The 16,385-nt window shown below is 39.5% G+C and overlaps 2 protein-coding genes across 2 annotated transcripts in view; both read right to left on the reverse strand.

The window, feature by feature from the left end:
* Window positions 1–2,865: 2,865 nt before the first annotated feature.
* Window positions 2,866–11,483, reverse strand: cpb1 (carboxypeptidase B1 (tissue)). The gene is made up of 11 exons (XM_088322472.1): window positions 11,372–11,483; window positions 10,096–10,171; window positions 9,910–10,034; window positions 8,765–8,864; window positions 8,578–8,679; window positions 8,406–8,510; window positions 6,622–6,732; window positions 6,462–6,552; window positions 6,182–6,384; window positions 3,311–3,395; window positions 2,866–3,198 (listed from the first exon to the last, which is right to left on the reverse strand). The coding sequence occupies exons 1-11, from the start codon at window positions 11,434–11,436 to the stop codon at window positions 3,011–3,013; spliced, it is 1,251 nt and encodes a 416-aa protein (XP_088178598.1). The 5' UTR covers window positions 11,437–11,483; the 3' UTR covers window positions 2,866–3,010.
* Window positions 11,484–11,607: 124 nt separating this feature from the next.
* The window catches only part of agtr1b (angiotensin II receptor, type 1b), a 39,486-nt gene continuing 34,708 nt past the window's right edge, over window positions 11,608–16,385 (reverse strand). Inside the window, exon 3 of the mRNA XM_088322235.1 lies at window positions 11,608–14,677. Within this exon, the coding sequence (XP_088178361.1) occupies window positions 13,526–14,620 (1,095 nt within the window). The 5' untranslated portion in view covers window positions 14,621–14,677 and the 3' untranslated portion in view covers window positions 11,608–13,525. The remainder of the gene's footprint in view (window positions 14,678–16,385) is intronic.

Consider the following 16,385-nt stretch of genomic DNA (forward strand, 5'->3'; position numbering starts at 1 on the left):
AATTAGCAGGCCAATCAAGGACAGTGATGCCATGGTCAGTGCACCAGTTACTGGTGGTTTTGGCACTGTGGGCAGGTGCCAGATCATGCTGGAAAATGAAATACTCATCTCCATAGAGCTTTTCAGCAGATGGAAGCATGTAGTGCTCTAAAATCTCTTGGTACACAGTTGCATTTACTCTGGACTTGATGAAACACAGTGGACCAACACCAGCAGCTGACATGGCTCCCCAAACCATTGCTGACTGTGGGAACTTCACACTGGATTTCAAGCAACTTGGATTTTGCTCCTCTCCAGCCTTTCTCCAGACTCTGGCGCCTTGACTCCCAAATGAAATTCAAAACTTGCTTTCGTCTGAAAAGAGGACTTTGGACCACTCTGCAACTGTGCTTCTTCTCCATAGCCCAAGTCAGACGCTTCTTCCGTTGTCTTGAGTTCAGAAGTGGCTTGACCATGGGAATACGGCTATTGTAGCCCATTTCCCGGACACGTCTGTGAACTGTGGCTTTTGATACCTGGACTCCAGCTTCAGCCCACTGTCTTTGAAGCTCCCCCAAATTCTGGAAGCGGCTCTTCGTCACAATTTTGTTAAGGCTGCGGTCATCTCTCTTGGTTGTGCAGCGTTTCCGGCCACATTTTTCCCTTCCAACAGACTTTTTGTGGATATGCTTTGAAACTGCACTCTGTGAACAGCCTGCTTTTTGAGAATTTTCCTTTTGTGTCTTACCCTCCTGATGGAGGGTATCAATGATGGTCCTATGGACAGCAGTCTTCCCCATACTTGTGATTTAGTTTACTGAACCAAGCTGAGTGTTTTTAAGGCTCAGGAAACCCTCGCAAGGTGTTTCGAGTTAATTAGATGATTCAGGTGATTAGTTGAATAGCCTACTTGTATACTTTTTCATGATATTCTAATATTTTGAGATAGGATTTTTGAGTTTTCTTAAGCTGTAAGCCAAATTCAGCAATATTAAAATAATAAAAGGCTTGAAATAGTTCAGTTGATGTGTAATGAATCCAGAATGTATGACATTTTTGTTTTTTTAATTGCATTACAGAAAATAAAGAACTTTTTCACAATATTCTAATTTTCTGAGACAGTCCAGTATATTGTACTGTACTGTATATTGTAATGTGAGCTGAAATGATTATTTAACAAGAACTGATACATAATTTTGAATATATATTTTGTCATCTACTTAATAGCACGAATAGATAAAAACGTATTCCCTCACTATTCATATTTATTTACAACAAATACATTTGTTGGTCACTATTTTCTTTCCACTTACTGGAAGGAGTTTACTCCAGTGTTTAAATATTTGTTCGGAGATTTAAGATTGATTTTGAAAATTAGTCATTTTATGGTATAGATTTTATTTTGAAGTGTTAACAATTCTGTTATTTTATTTAACTCCATTTCTAAAATGATGTTGTTTTATTTAGGTCAGCATTATTGTATTAAGAAAGTTACTTATCATTCTGTGGACCTGTGAACAAGTTTAAAATTTTATCTAAGTATCTTTATTAGGATTATTCGTATTTTTAAACGCACAATTGCGCCCTCTCGCGTAAATTTACTGCCCTCCTTTGTACAGCATCCTCTTGTTACTGATACTGACTATGGAACTGATTTCGGACTAGTATCCAATACTGTTTTTGGGGGGGTAAATCGACCTTGAGTGTCAAGAAATCAGATTAGGACAAAATATATTATTCTTGAGCATAAATTATAACTGCTATACTATCGAGGGGATTTTTTTTGTACTTTTAAATTTATCGGGACATTGTTTTGACCCGTTATACACTGAAAGTAGGGTGCATCGTTTGATGTGCCCTTAACAAGTTAAAGTTAAATATTTTCTTTATTAATTCGTTGACTTATAGCTTGGTTAGTAAGGAAACAATGTGGAGAGCTTATCAGATGGTGTACCTCAAGAATTTTTCGTCTCTAGTCACCGATTGTAGAAAATTTGAGATAATAGCAAAAAAAATGTAATGAAGCGTCAACTAAATTAACTTTGTTTGTTTCTTCCACTTTTAGCTTTGTTAACTCATTCTACTTAAATGCAAAATGGACGATTGACATCCAAAGTTGTCAATGACAATGAATTCATAACTGATTTTTGACATATTTAGTCGTCATTGCTGGTGAAAAAGTCAAAGAAGAAATACATGTGATAAACTGAATTTATGAACTTATTGGAATGTACCACTCAAGCATGTATATAACCTATTTAAATGGAAAATGAATTGATTAACGTTTAAACCTGTCAATGTCAGCAAATTAAGAACAGATTTTCAAGGTTTTAGTCATTATTCGTATAGAGTGAGTTAAGTATGTGTTAACAATGCCCAACTGAGTTCAAAGAGCCTTTATGCTCTTTATTCCACTGCACTTATCTGCTTCTACTTTACTTTAAGCAAAGCTGTTCGGAGCAAAATACATTAGGTAGGAGGGGGTAAAGGGAGTGCTGTACGTCATGCTCACCCCATTTTATGGTGTTTGTATTTGTTCTTTTAGCATGGAAATGGTGAAAGTAAGAAATGGCCTGCCAAGTACAGTCCAAAAGCTGACCCTAACCCAGAAAAAGAAGCACGTGGACTGAGGCTGCACTGATGACACAAACCAGGAGATGACAGCAGAGAGTAACAATTTCTGTACACCTTACAAATACATTTGATTTGATTCAAAGTTAACGGTTGGAAATTGTAGATTGTGGCTTAAACCAGTTTAAATCTGGAGCCATACAGCCTATAGATTTTCTTTAATATATTCCTGGCAAAATTGTGCATATTCTTTGACATTCACTCCCCCCTAACATGAGACAAATCAGCAGACACATTATACCCGTACGGCACATGTGGATGGATCATTGATTTTATTGTTGGCACTCATCTTGACATGAGGGAAACATGACGGGTGGTGACCGTTGCCATGGATACAGAGGCCGGAGAGGTTGCCAGGGGGGTAAGGTTGTAGAAGTAGTTTGGGGGGGGGCTCTTCCTTTTAATAAAGATTCTTCTGCACATAGGCGGCAATGTATTTGACAGCCAGCATGGTCTCCTCGCACGTGGGCTTGATCTGAGATTCGGGCAGCAGGAAGCCGTATCGGCCCGTGTCGCGCAATTCAAAGGTAAACGAGTATTTCACGCCAAGGTCGTAGGCCCAGTCGTCAGAACCGCCGGCGGCCGGGTCTGCCGGCGAGAATCAGAACCGTAATCAACCCGAGATCGATTTGGGTTTGGACCTCCAGCCTTGGTGGAGGTTTTAAAATGATCAAACTGTCAAGTCTGGGGTTCTACTTACAGATGGTGGCGGCGCCTGGTCCGCTGGTGTAACGGGTTCCGTAAAGACGACGAAGAGCGTCCGAAGCTCCTTGAGCGATCTTCAGCTAAAATTGAGAAAAAAATGGCCCGATTGAAATGGGTTTAGCTGTTTTTACTATACTTTTAGGGATGTTCCACATTTTTTAGAATGACAGCCATATTGATACCATATTGTGATACATTTCATCCAGGATTCCAAAAAATGATGTTATATGGTTCTAGCCTTTGTAAAAAAAAAGGGGGGTATCTTTTCACATTTTTTTCTGGCTGATACACTAAATGATTCTGCATATTGATACTATTAGTCCATTAAACAAAAGAATGACATTCATTATTTGGTTTTAACGCTTTTTGGTCTTAATTGCAAAAACATCATCATAATCATCTCACCATTGCATTTTTTAATGCCAAAAGAAAGGTTGTCATTGGCATCAATACTTGTATCCCTTATGTTTCATATTTTTGTTGATAAAAATTAAAACTATTTTACCAGTCCGTTGCAATTTTCAGCTACACATGACATTAATTGTCTGTTTTTAGCTGTTGTCACTATTTTTCAGGTTATTTTACATTTATTTAAGACCAATACCCAATTGAGACCACATATCGAGACCATTTGTGCATTATGCAAAAAAAGACATTAACTCTCTCATTTTAGATAATGTTAATCTTCTTTTGCGATGTTCTACGTTTTTCAGAACAATACCTTAATTAATACCACATATTGATACCATTAGTCTGCAATGCAAGAAAACACATTGATTATCTGGTTTGAGCCATTAACACTATTTTATAGGGATGATCTACATTTTTTTTTCAGACAAAATAGAGACCACACATTGATAATGTTAAATAAATTACCTTAATTATGCGTTTTTAGCCATTGTCAATGTATTTAGGGATATCCATGTTTTTTCGGACCAATACCAACATTGATACCACATATTGATACCATTAGTCCTTAATGCAAAAAGACACACAATATCTGGTTTTAGCTGTTTACAGTAATTTTTTAGGGATATTTCACAATTTTCAGACTGACACCCAAATTGAGAACGCAGATTGATACCATTAATCCATAATGGGAAATTAATTGCTATAATTGTGTGGTTCCCAAGAGGAGAACCACAGGTTTGAGAGCATTCTCCATTCGGGCTCCGGTGTTGTGGAATTCTCTGTCCCCTGAAAATCGTTCTGCAACCTTAGTGGAACTGTTTAAATCTAAGCTTAAAACACACTTCTATTCTATAGCTTGAGATGACCTATATTTCCTCATGATGATATCAGTGTATTAATTGTTATTACAACATCCATTGCAGCCTGGTCATGTGCGGTCCCTTCTCAACGTTTCTTCAGTTTTTGAGTTTTTGAGGTTTTAGATCAGAGGATGGTGTAACGATAGTCTGTGGTTTGGAATAATCTGTGCTCTGTGCAGTCCTTTGAGACTCCTTGTGATTACTGGCTATACAAATAAGCATGACTTGACTTGACTTTTAGCAATTGATGTTCCACATTTTTCAGACCAATTGTAGATACCCCATATTGATACCATCAATGCATAATATAAAGATACATTAACAATCTTGTTTCAGACATTATTTATGGTTTTAAGGATGTCCACATTTTTTTTTCAGACTGATACCGAAACGAATACCAGATAGTGATACCATTAGTCCATAATTTAAAAAACGGCATAATATTTTTCTTAATATTGCATTTTCTTAATCGTAAAAGGTTTGGTATTAGCGCCCATGCCGAGTATTGCTACCCCTTCCATAAGTTTAAAAAAAAAAGAAAAATTGTAACTCTCTTACTACTTCACCATTGGCGGGTAGAAAAAATTTGAAAAAAAAATGCTCTGCATGATTTTAGTATTTTCATAAACAGGTAAGAATTGACTTCATTGAGTTCGGACCTCAAGCTAGGGTTAGGAGGGTAAGGAAGTTAGGGGGAAAGGGATGGGGTTAGAGTTGGAGGTAAACGGCTAAGTTTGAGGGTTGAGTTAGGGTTAAGAGTAAACAGGTCAGTGTAGGGGTAAATGGCTAAGGTTGGGGGTAGAGTTAGTGGTAAAGGGCTAGGGTTCGAGTTAGGAGTAGGTCTAGGGGTAAATCACTCAGGTTAGTTAGGGGTATGGTTAGGGGTTTGGGGAAGATAGCTATTGTTTAGAATTTAGGGGAGGTTGGGTCTCAGAATGATTATATCCAAAATCACACGAGTCCTTATCAAGATCCAAACATTATTATTCGATATACTTGTTATAATAATAAAAATGTATATCACAATAATGGTGCTAGGATGTTTTCCTTTATTCGGTGGGTCTTAAACATTGGTCACCAGAATAAAATCAAACTGCACTAATTAACCAGCCCCTGTAGCATGCTAGAGCTGTAAAATTATTTTTAACACATGCTTTTAAAAATCTTGGCAATATTGCGCTAGTTTGTATCAGCCTATGACAATAGTTTGCCATTATCGTCACAGCTCCAGCATCTGCTCAAGAACTAGTGTATCAAAACAATTCAAAACAAATCGCATGCTCTTTAATCTAAGAGGAACTGCTTTTGAGCTCAAATTCATAAATTGACACGAAACACCGAACACAATCCAGATGATTTTTTTGTTGTTGCGGAGATTACGCTTGTGCCCGACAGGAAATGAAAATGCGTGCTGGGGAAATGATGTTCCTCACCCGTTTCCTTTCAAGTGTCATAAGCAACATGGGGGTGAGCACGCGAGATGAGGTGTGAGTGTTAACTAGCGCAGTCTAAGCCACACCCCTGCCAAAAGTAGGGCAAATAGATTTTGTTGTTTTTCAAAGCTGATAAAGACGTGAAGATGAAGGCGCACTGACCAGTTCGCTGTGGTGCGCCGCCAACTCGTAAGTATACGAGTACGGGAAGAGCAACAGCTGTGAGTACGAGTGCACGGTGATGTAGGCCTTGATGGTAGACTTGTTCCTGCGGATGAAGTCGGCCACGTTCCGGACCTCGATCTCCGACTCGGGGCTGTAGCCGCAGAAGGTGTCACTGCACGGGTTGCTGGAAGCGCCGATAGCTGAAACCAAAACCGAAGTCTTCGGACTCGTACTGTATAACGATGTAGCACTTAAAGACTGAAAACACTCCACTTACTGCACCAGCCGGCGTTCCAGTTCCTGTTAGGATCGGCTCCGACGCAGCTGGTTCCAGACTTCCTGGAGCGAGTTTTCCTCCACATCCTATTCTAAAAGAAGAAGACAGTACAAACACGTGTTTGTAAACCCCGCCTCTTAACGGCTGCGGGATTACTTACCCTCTTGTGGGTGTAGTCGTAACCGTCTATGTTGAAGACCGGAAGGACGTAGACGTCCATCTGGTTGAGCAGGCTGGTCATCTGGGTGTCTTTGCCGTAAGTGGTCAGAGCCTGAAGATTTTGGAGAACATACAATTTTTTGGTTAAACAGTGAGTGCCAATGACGGCCATAAACGTCAAACATCTATATAATACAACACCATTAACGGTTAAATACGTCAAACCTTTTCTAGTAGGGCTTAGCAAAGAATACATTTAATTTAAGAGTTGGGGTTAGGATTGGAGAAGGTTGTGGTAAAGGTTGAAAGGGTCAGGAATCAAGGTTAGAGGGTTAGCGTAGGTTTAGGATTTAGTGTGAGGGTTTGAGGGGTTAGAGTTTGAGGTTAGTGTTAAGGTTAAGGTTAAGAGGGATGGTCTAGGTCTAGTCTAATGTTTGAGTTAGAGTCAGGGTCAGGGGGGTTAGGTTTAAGAGGGGTTAGGTTAAGAGGGTTAGGGATATGGATTAGAGTTAAAGGAATAGGGTGGGGCTTAAGAGGGTAAGGTTTAGGATAGTAGTTAGGGTGAGAGTTAAGAGGGTAATGGTTAAATGTCCAGAGTAGGGTTAGTGTTTAGGATTAGGTTTTAGGAGTTTGGTATAGGTATTATGGTTAAAGTTTTAGAGTAGGGGTTAAGAGGATAAGGTTTGTGAAAGAGGTTAGTGTAAGGAGGGTTTTAGAGATCTACGGCAGGGTTAGGGTTTAGGATTAGATTTTAGGGTATTGTGTTGGGGTCAGGTGGGATAGGGATAGGGTTTAAAGGCTAGAGGTAAGGATATGTTAGGGAATTGTTTAGCATTTAGAAAGTTAGGGTTAGGGGGTTGGGATTAGGAGTATGGTTAAGTTTTAGAGGTTAACAGGGTGTGTACACCTTTTTCATAGCTAAATTTAAAAAAAAACTGAAATTGTTTTGTCGTTTACACCTTTTTTTATAGATCTGTGAATATTTAAATTTATATTTTATGTTTCTTTTTCCGGGACCCCTGCAAAACATGTAATTACTAATTGCAAAATATTTTGGTACGTAATACATTATTGAACAAACAAACAAAAAAAATCTTAGGAGCCATTTGAGCCAAGACAAAAAGGTTGGTTTTCTAATCAGAGTTGTCCTCTCGGGTGCGACCAGTAGGGGACAGTGACGCTTCATATAACAAAACCCATAATGACAAGTCACCAGAGCAAGTGTGTCGGCCTCATTTTCTTGCGCTTCTTAAGAAAAAAACTTTGTTTGTTGCATGGTCTATAGAGTCAGACTCCCAAAAACATGGCATAGCAAACATTTCAAGCATTTTCCTCCCCTTAAACATAACATTACAATTCAAGCATTTTCACAGATTTCAAGCACCCATACGGACCCTGGATTAGGGTATGGGTTTGGACTCATGCTTAATGCTTACCTGTCCACATTTTTATCACCACATTAAGTGAGATAATCAAAATTTTAATTTTACATATAGCGTTGATTTGCTGCTAGTGTCGTCTTAGGTGCTACCATGTGTTTTGCAGCTAGTACTATCTGATATAGCAGCAAATGCTTAAGTTGCAGCCTTTTCCTGTTAATACTACCTTCACAGAGGTAAATGCTGTTAGCCCTATTAAAATTAATGAGTATCAATTAGCATTTTTTCAAGTAAAACCTGTTCAGGAATAAGATTGTTGGATTAAAGCGCCCATTTTTCTACGGCCTAATATGAAAGGAGAATTAAAAAAAAAAAGGAAACTATAATTACATCGCTGGGCTCATACCTCTCTGACAAACCATTGGCAGAAAGCGGGCGAGATCCACTCTCTGGCGTGAATGCCGCAGTCCATGAAGATGGCAGGCTTGGTGGAACCAGATTTCTTTCCCAGCTGCCATTTAAAAAAACGGCCGATTAAATCATTCTCAAAAGAAAGTTTCAAACAATTCAGTCAATACCTTCAGAAGAGTCATGGCACGTCCCTCGTACGTTCTCCCAATAACCTGCCTGCTGATAAGACCCGAGTTTGAAGAGGAAATGGATGCAATCCAGGCCTCAACCTAAAACCGGAGTAGTTCCATAAAAACAGTAAATGCACCTTTCATTTTAGTCATATTTTAAGGCAAGTATCAGACTTTTTCTTACCTTGTCCCAGCTATTGTACTTAGTGTAGCTGTGGGTTCTGGGTGAAATTTTGTTATCGGCCTGATCCTCAACAGCACCTTGGAGGTCCTCGATCAGGACTCTTAGCGAAAGGTTCAACAAAACGATCAAATACAGTAAAGCCCGGGATATAGGTTTCACACTTTATCACGTTTTTGCTCTGTAGTATAGAATCTGACATTCCTGGGCCGCATTTTATGGCGTTCCCCACTCTAAAATCAACACATTATTTTGGGTGGCCAAATAATTATCAAAATTTACTTTTGCGTTTCAGAATTACATCTCAGAGAGGTCTGTCTTCTTTCGGTCCGCATCATGTCGTCATGAAAATGCCGATTTGCGATTGAAAAAAAATACTTCCCACAATGCCTTTGTGTGTCTTTATTCAGTTCGGAATCTCGTGTGCTTCGTAAAGACACCAGTCTGTATATCTTGTATTGTGTTCTCTAAGGAAAACAAAATTTGCAGTGATGCTAAAGGGTGATGCAAAATAAGACGATAACCAAAGGAAACAAGGTTTGTTTAAGAAATATGAAGGAAAACGAATTGCTACCATTGCTTGATTGCATGGCCGTAACCAATTGATGATCGTAACTAATACTGAAAATAAGGAAGCGATTTGAACAAGGAAATATTGCTGGGGCATGACAATTCTCAAAAATAGAAGTTTTAAAATCAGTTTTCATTTTAATCTGCAATTTCCTTCCCCTTCTGTATCCAACCACTAACTCCCCTTTACCAGCTTGTCTCACAGCAAAGGTAACACTTTCCTTTTTCCTTTAAATGTACTTTTTTAATGGAATCATATATACATATATTACACATAGTAGCCCGGGTCGAATCATTTGTTGGCCTGGAGAAGGCTGGGTGCCACCAGGCTGTACTTACCCAGGGAAAAACACGGGAATGAATGCCCCACCGACCCAAGTGGTTAAGGGATCCATCGAAACACCCGACCCACTTACTATAAACTATTTTCTTATTTTAGTGTTTTTATCTGGTGTTTACGAGCGCATTACCATAGGTTTCTATCTCAATTTGACCATGCAATCCCCATTGCAGAACAGATTAGCGCCATATCTAATTTCCATTAGAGAGAGACTCGACCTGGAAGTTTTATAACTTACTCGTGTTCCATGTTACTCTTCAGCAGCATGGTCTGCACCATGTCCTGGTACAAGGCGGGTACATGGATGTCCACGTCAATGTCGATGGTCACTAGTTCCAAGCTCTCGGGACTCCAGAAGTCGAGCTGTTGTAAGGAACGTATGTTGAGATACTTCTACAGATCATACAAAAGTATGTTCTTATACCTCAATGCTTTGGGCCAGTTCTTTAATGAGGGTCACATGTTCATCCAAAACTGGTTTCAGGCGCAGGACTTGCTCGCTTTAGATGGAAAATGTTAGTTATGTCTATCCATTCATATATCCAAAACGTTCGAATCAAAACTCATTTTTTTCAAATATTTGGTTGATTTCTCTATGACATTTTCATTTTTTTTGAAATGCTATATCATATTGAATATCACAGTTGTATCCATCCACAATACTTTTGGAATGCAACATGGGAAGCGAGCATGATACTCAATTGAATTTGGTGGGTTACATGGATGAAATCATCCTGTATTTCATGTTGGAATGTAATGCAGAAAACATTGTTTATTTGAGTTGTGATATCACTCCTACTTCATAAATGGCATCTTTACAGGATAACTTTAATCCCTCGTTTACCACGATAAATGGGGACCAGAACCCCCTGCAATAAGTAAAAATCCCCTCAACCCATTTTTAATATGCATTTAGCCAGCCCCTATTTGCAGCAGTAGTCTCTGCTCTCAGCAATAACCGACCAGGGATAATGTATTGCAACCAAAACAGTGCAGTTCACGTTTAAAGGTGCCACAATGGCACGTTTTAATGGCCCGACCGGAAAAAAGAAAGCGCTCTGCAATAATCAACAGGGACAATGGATCCCAGGTACAACTGTGAATTTGATTTTAGGCAGGCAGAAACCGGGTACTCCAAGCCACAATAAAATTGCTTTGTGCCAATCTCCACCCATACCAATATGGGATTGCGGCCGCACCGATGCAGTTCATTTTAGGTGAAAATACAGTGATGGCCAAAAAAGAGCCACCAGACCACCGCACATTGTGCTCTGTTGGTCCCCACTCACAGCAATATGCAATCAGGAATAAAGGATCGCACTAGAACAGTTTAGTATTTGGTGGACAAAACGGCAAAAAAGAACGCCAAGCCCAACATAAATTCAATCTGACAGTCCTAGCTGGCAGCAATATGCGATCGTAAATAATGGACCGTGGAGTATTTTTTTCTACCTGCGATGCACCGCATCCAACTACTGCCAGCATGTAAATGTAGTCAATAATAAATTTTGTCACAATTTGGGTTTTAAAAAAGAGAACAACTTTCTATTAAGGAAAATCGCACGACTATGAGTTGACGGGAGGCTAATTAACTGGATCAGACAAAGATAACATGATGGATCTCAGGCAGTTGTCACAGTATGAAGCTAAAAACGATCATTTGCTCAGCGTGAAAAGAAAAAATTCAGTGGGAAAGTTACCCGTCGAAGCGAGCGACGTCGGCCGAGGCGACGGCGACCAATCCCAAAAGTAGGAGGAACCTCATGTTGGCAAGTGGAGATGATACGGATTCTGGAAAGCTCTTTTATAAACACCTCCCCAATGTTTTAACTAGCGCGCTAAGTCAATCATTATCGATCTCTCCGAGGTTAAACTTGCAAGGCGATCGTTTTCTAGGGATGACGACATATTCCACGATCAAGTACAGAACAATCGCTTCCGCTTAAAAGTATTTTATTCATATTCTCACATATTTACAACTGTACATGTAAAAAATAAACATTTTATCAACATATTTAAATACCACAAAGACAACAACCCAATTTCAAGATATATTTTTTTGTACATTAGGTAACCACAGACTATCAATTACATTAAACATTGGACTGTACAACCACAATTCAGCATGTAAAATACATTTAAGCCACGTTTTAGCTTGTTTATACCAGCACATGAAATATTCTGTCACTGGGATTCACGAGGACATTGCATGCTAATGTGATGGATTTTACCGTTCAGGATTCTCTTTTTTGATGAAGTCCAACTAAACTACTGAACCTTTGGGCTTAAATTAGATGGGGTTAGTGGTTAGCACTTCACAGATGTGGTCACAAGTATTGGCTGCTGATACTATTAGAATTCATGCCTATTGTTTACCTATATATATTTTAATCAACCTTAATGACAAAGAACATCGAAATTTTAGTTTAATGTATAGCATCTATTTGGCTGAAAGTATCGCTTTAGCAGCTATTGTGACATGATTTAGCAGCTAATGCTGTAGTTGCAGATTCCTCCTGCTAATGCTAGCTTCATAGAAGCATTGGCTGGTGGCCCCATTAGATTTGGATGGATTTGATCCTTCTTAGTTTTCGTACTTAAGAACTCAATTATGAAATATTTTGATCTGAGTTGGACATTAGTCAAGTTTTATTGATCAAGATGTTTTATACTGCTCAAATTAAGAATCTACTTCACCGTTTCCTGTCAGAGCTTTGGGTCTATTTGTTATTCGCAGTTGTTCTTCTCTATATTCTCACTTGTGATAATCCTTTGTAATGATTAAAGAACAAAAATTAGGAACTGCTCCACACGTTCGGTGCCGTTGATGGCTTTTAACGTCTAACCTTAATTTTTCATTCAAGTAGGTTAGTAATGAAGAAGCTGATACCCCTGATAACAGTCAATTATAATCTTTCCCATGTATTTTTGCTGATTTTGTTCGTGAAAAAAGGAAATATGCTTGAACTGAGTTGTTGCTGTTTTTATATAATCCTAATAGAGCATGCTTAATTGCGATTACTCATGAACTGATTGATAATTAAAAGAATCCCCAAGCATTTTTATAAAAAAATATACTTTTGGATTACAAACTCTAAAGTTTTAGATATTTTTTTTCCTCTGACAAAAACCCGATTACACTCAAAAGTAACATAAATAAATTCACAATTATTCGATGATTTGTTTTGCAAATCAATTATACTACTCAGTCCACATCCGTGGGCGATCGTTTTTAGGGAAAGTGACACGTAATTGGCAAAACCATCTGTCCACTTTTTTTCACACATTTGGAATGGATCATGGTCCTGAAATTCATCCAGCTCAAAATATTCGAGGTGTTCCCAGGCCAGCCTAGAGACATAAACTCTCTAGTGTGTCCTGGGTTTGTCCCTGGACATCTCAGCCAGAGGGAAACCCCCACAGGGAAAGGGCCAAGAGGTAGCTGGACCAGATGCCTGAGCCACTTTAACGGACTCTTCTCAAAGCGGAGGGACAGTAGCTCTAATTTACATCGCTTTTCCCAGCCAAACCAGTAACTTAATTATGACTAGCGTTTATTTTTTATTTTTTACAATGCGAGTTTGAAACAATGTTTGATTAATCAATCAAAAACCCCGGCTAATATGAACACTACAGAATAACCTTAAAAGACATCCAGTAAACAGGCCTTGATTGAAAATACTCAAAATGCGTATGCCCTGTTTTGGCAAAAAAACACATTGACCTTGTATGGAGTGACACATGTAAATATTCCTTGTGACTGACAGACATGCTACGGGACATGAAGACAGTCAGTGCTTGGAGTGTTGGGGCTGTACAACCATGGAATGTCTTCTTTTTGGACCGCTGATCCGTTACTTCCCATCAGATGAAGACTTGTTCTTGAAGGCCGTCAGACTCAGGGCTTCGGAGGCCCTAAAGGACAAAGCGCTCATCTTGGAACTAATGCTCGGGTGTGCCCCCGGTGGCCCAGCGGGCGAACAGCGCAAGAGCCGCTTGCAATTCCTGCGGAAATTGCGTCCTACAAAGCTGTAGACGATAGGGTTGACACAGCTGTTGAGGTAGGCAAGGCAGATTGTAAAGGGCATGGCGGTGTCGATGATCTCCACCATGGTGCAGTTTTCCACATGCATGAGTTGGGTGAGGACCTGCAGGAAATGGAAGACCTGATGGGGCATCCAGCAGAGGAAAAAAGCCAGAACGGCTGCCGCCAGCATGCGTAGGACTTCGTCGTCGCGGGATCTGGAGCTTTTCTGGATATGTCTCGCCCCCACCAAGGCTCGGCCAATCAGGCAGTAGCATGTGATAATGATAACAAAGGGTACTATGAAACCCATCAGGCTCTTCATGAGGCTAATCGCGAGGAGCAGACCCTTCAGCCTCTCGCGGTTTTCGGTGGTGGGGTGCAGGACACCACACCAGGTGTTGTTGGAGTTAGCGATGCTGAGCACGTCCCTCGTTAGTATGGTGGGCACGCTCAGGACTAAGGCAACCAACCACACCACCACGCAAGTAATGCGGGCGTATGCCGCTGTGCGGAAGCGACGGGAGCGCACCGGGTGCACGATAGCCAGGTAGCGGTCGATGCTAAGCGCCGTCAAAAAGAAGGTGCTGGTGTATAGGTTGAGCATGGCCAGTCCAGCACTAGTTTTACAGAGGAATCCGCCGAAGGGCCAGTGGTAGCCCATGGCAGTAAAGGCTGCCCACATGGGCAAGGTGATGAGGAAGGTCAAGTCTGAGACGGCCAGGTTGAGGACAAAGATGTTAGCAACTGTCTTCAATTTCATGTAGCAGTAAATGATGGCCACCACCATGCTGTTGCCAACAATGCCGATCACAAAATTGCAGCTGTAGACAATGGGCACCAGGGTGTAGATGATGTCATGGTTTCCCGACATACCGCACGTCAGGTTTATCACCTTCGTAGTCCCGCTTGTGACATTCTGCATTTTTGCTCAGACTCCAGAACTGTTTTATGGAATCTGGTTGAGATGGCAATGTCAGTCCTAAGGTAGAAACACAAAACATAACAAATATATTTATATTAGAAGACAGCAAAGAATTTTTTGAGTGACTCAAGTTTATATGAATTTCCCTGCGGGGATGAATAAAGTATCTATCTATCTATCTATCTATCTATCTATCTATCTATCTATCTATCTATCTATCTATCTATCTATCTATCTATCTATCTATCTATCTATCTATCTATCTATCTATCTATCTATCTATCTATCTATCTATCTATCTATCTATCTATCTATCTATCTATCTATCTATCTATCTATCTATCTATCGGACTTTATTGAAAAATATTTTTAACAACGCAACAAAACCCATGTATATTGTATGTTCTTTGTACAGTATGCCCCCGGGATACGGCGACCTCGCCCAAAGACGTTTTCTGTCTCTCTCCACAGCAGTTTCCCCACTATATGACATCAACAACAAATTATTTTTCAAGTTCCAAAAACTTGCCTTGCGGTGTACGTGCAAGTCTGTAAGAAGCTTATCTTTGATTGGTCACTTTCCTTTAAAATGCTACTCTGCTATTGGTTTGTGTCCCTGCATCATGAAAATGCTGATATGCTATTGTCTGAACTACATCCCACAATGCCTCTCTTATCAGTTTAGAATCTCGAATGCTCCGTAAAGTCTTTGCAAGCTGGGGAAACAATACTGTATTTCTGTACTGTGTTTATTCACTATGGTTCCCAAGAGTTTGAGTGGTGCTAAACGGGGAAGTAAAAAGATGATAATCATGGAAACGAAGCTTGGGATAATCAAGAAAAAAACAAAGAAGGTACACGTATTGCGACCCTCACTAAAGAGAATAGCGAACAATAGATGATGGGAACAGTTATCAAGAAAGGAGGGTTAAAGCAACAGTCTTTTAATGGCTTACAGTTCTTGCAAGTTAACATTTTAAAATCAGTTTTAAATTTTATTTGATGTCACCTTTCAACCTCTGCATCCACTCACAAACTCCACTTGACCAGCTCACGTCACATCACACAAAAGGTAGATAAGTTTGAACTGTTCTTATGTTACCATGTCATTTAATCATATGCACATGTCCTACACATAAGTAATGTTGTATCCTTGGGGCCAACTGTACTTTACTGAATATTGATAGGATAATAACAACTAATACAATACAATAAAAATGAGCAAATGAGCTATCAAAATAAATTCTAATTCTGTTGTTGTTGTAATCAAACACATAGTAAATCTAAACTGCTGCTAATCTGTACATCTGTTGGTTTTGTTTGACTTTTTGCACTACTGGCAGTTCTTTATAGCTAGCCACTCCTTGCACATCTGTTTCTCTGCACTATTGTACTTACAGCGTTATTGTTACAGTGTTATTGTTACTGTTTACCTGACTTGTTTACCTGACTGCCCATTTTGCACATCTGGTTAGCTGCTTCTCTTGCACTATTTGCGCTACTGTAAAATACTATACATAGCCATAATTATTTAGTATATTATTAGTACTCAATACTCCAACTCAATACAACATTTTATTTATATCTGTACATTCAAGGAAACTGTGTGGGTCAGATGTATCGACATTTCGTTCTGTATACACGTGTACTAGAATGACAATAAAGTAGATCTGAATCTGAATCTGAATCTGATCTGATGACGGTCATGTTGTATATTGTGTCTACTTTATTCGTCATTATAGTATTTGTCTATCAGAAGTATCGG

The sequence above is a fragment of the Urocampus carinirostris genome, chromosome 18 (genome assembly GCF_059441175.1).
Source record: "Urocampus carinirostris isolate Australia breed hairy pipefish chromosome 18, RoL_Ucar_1.0, whole genome shotgun sequence".
NCBI lineage: Eukaryota > Metazoa > Chordata > Actinopteri > Syngnathiformes > Syngnathidae > Urocampus > Urocampus carinirostris.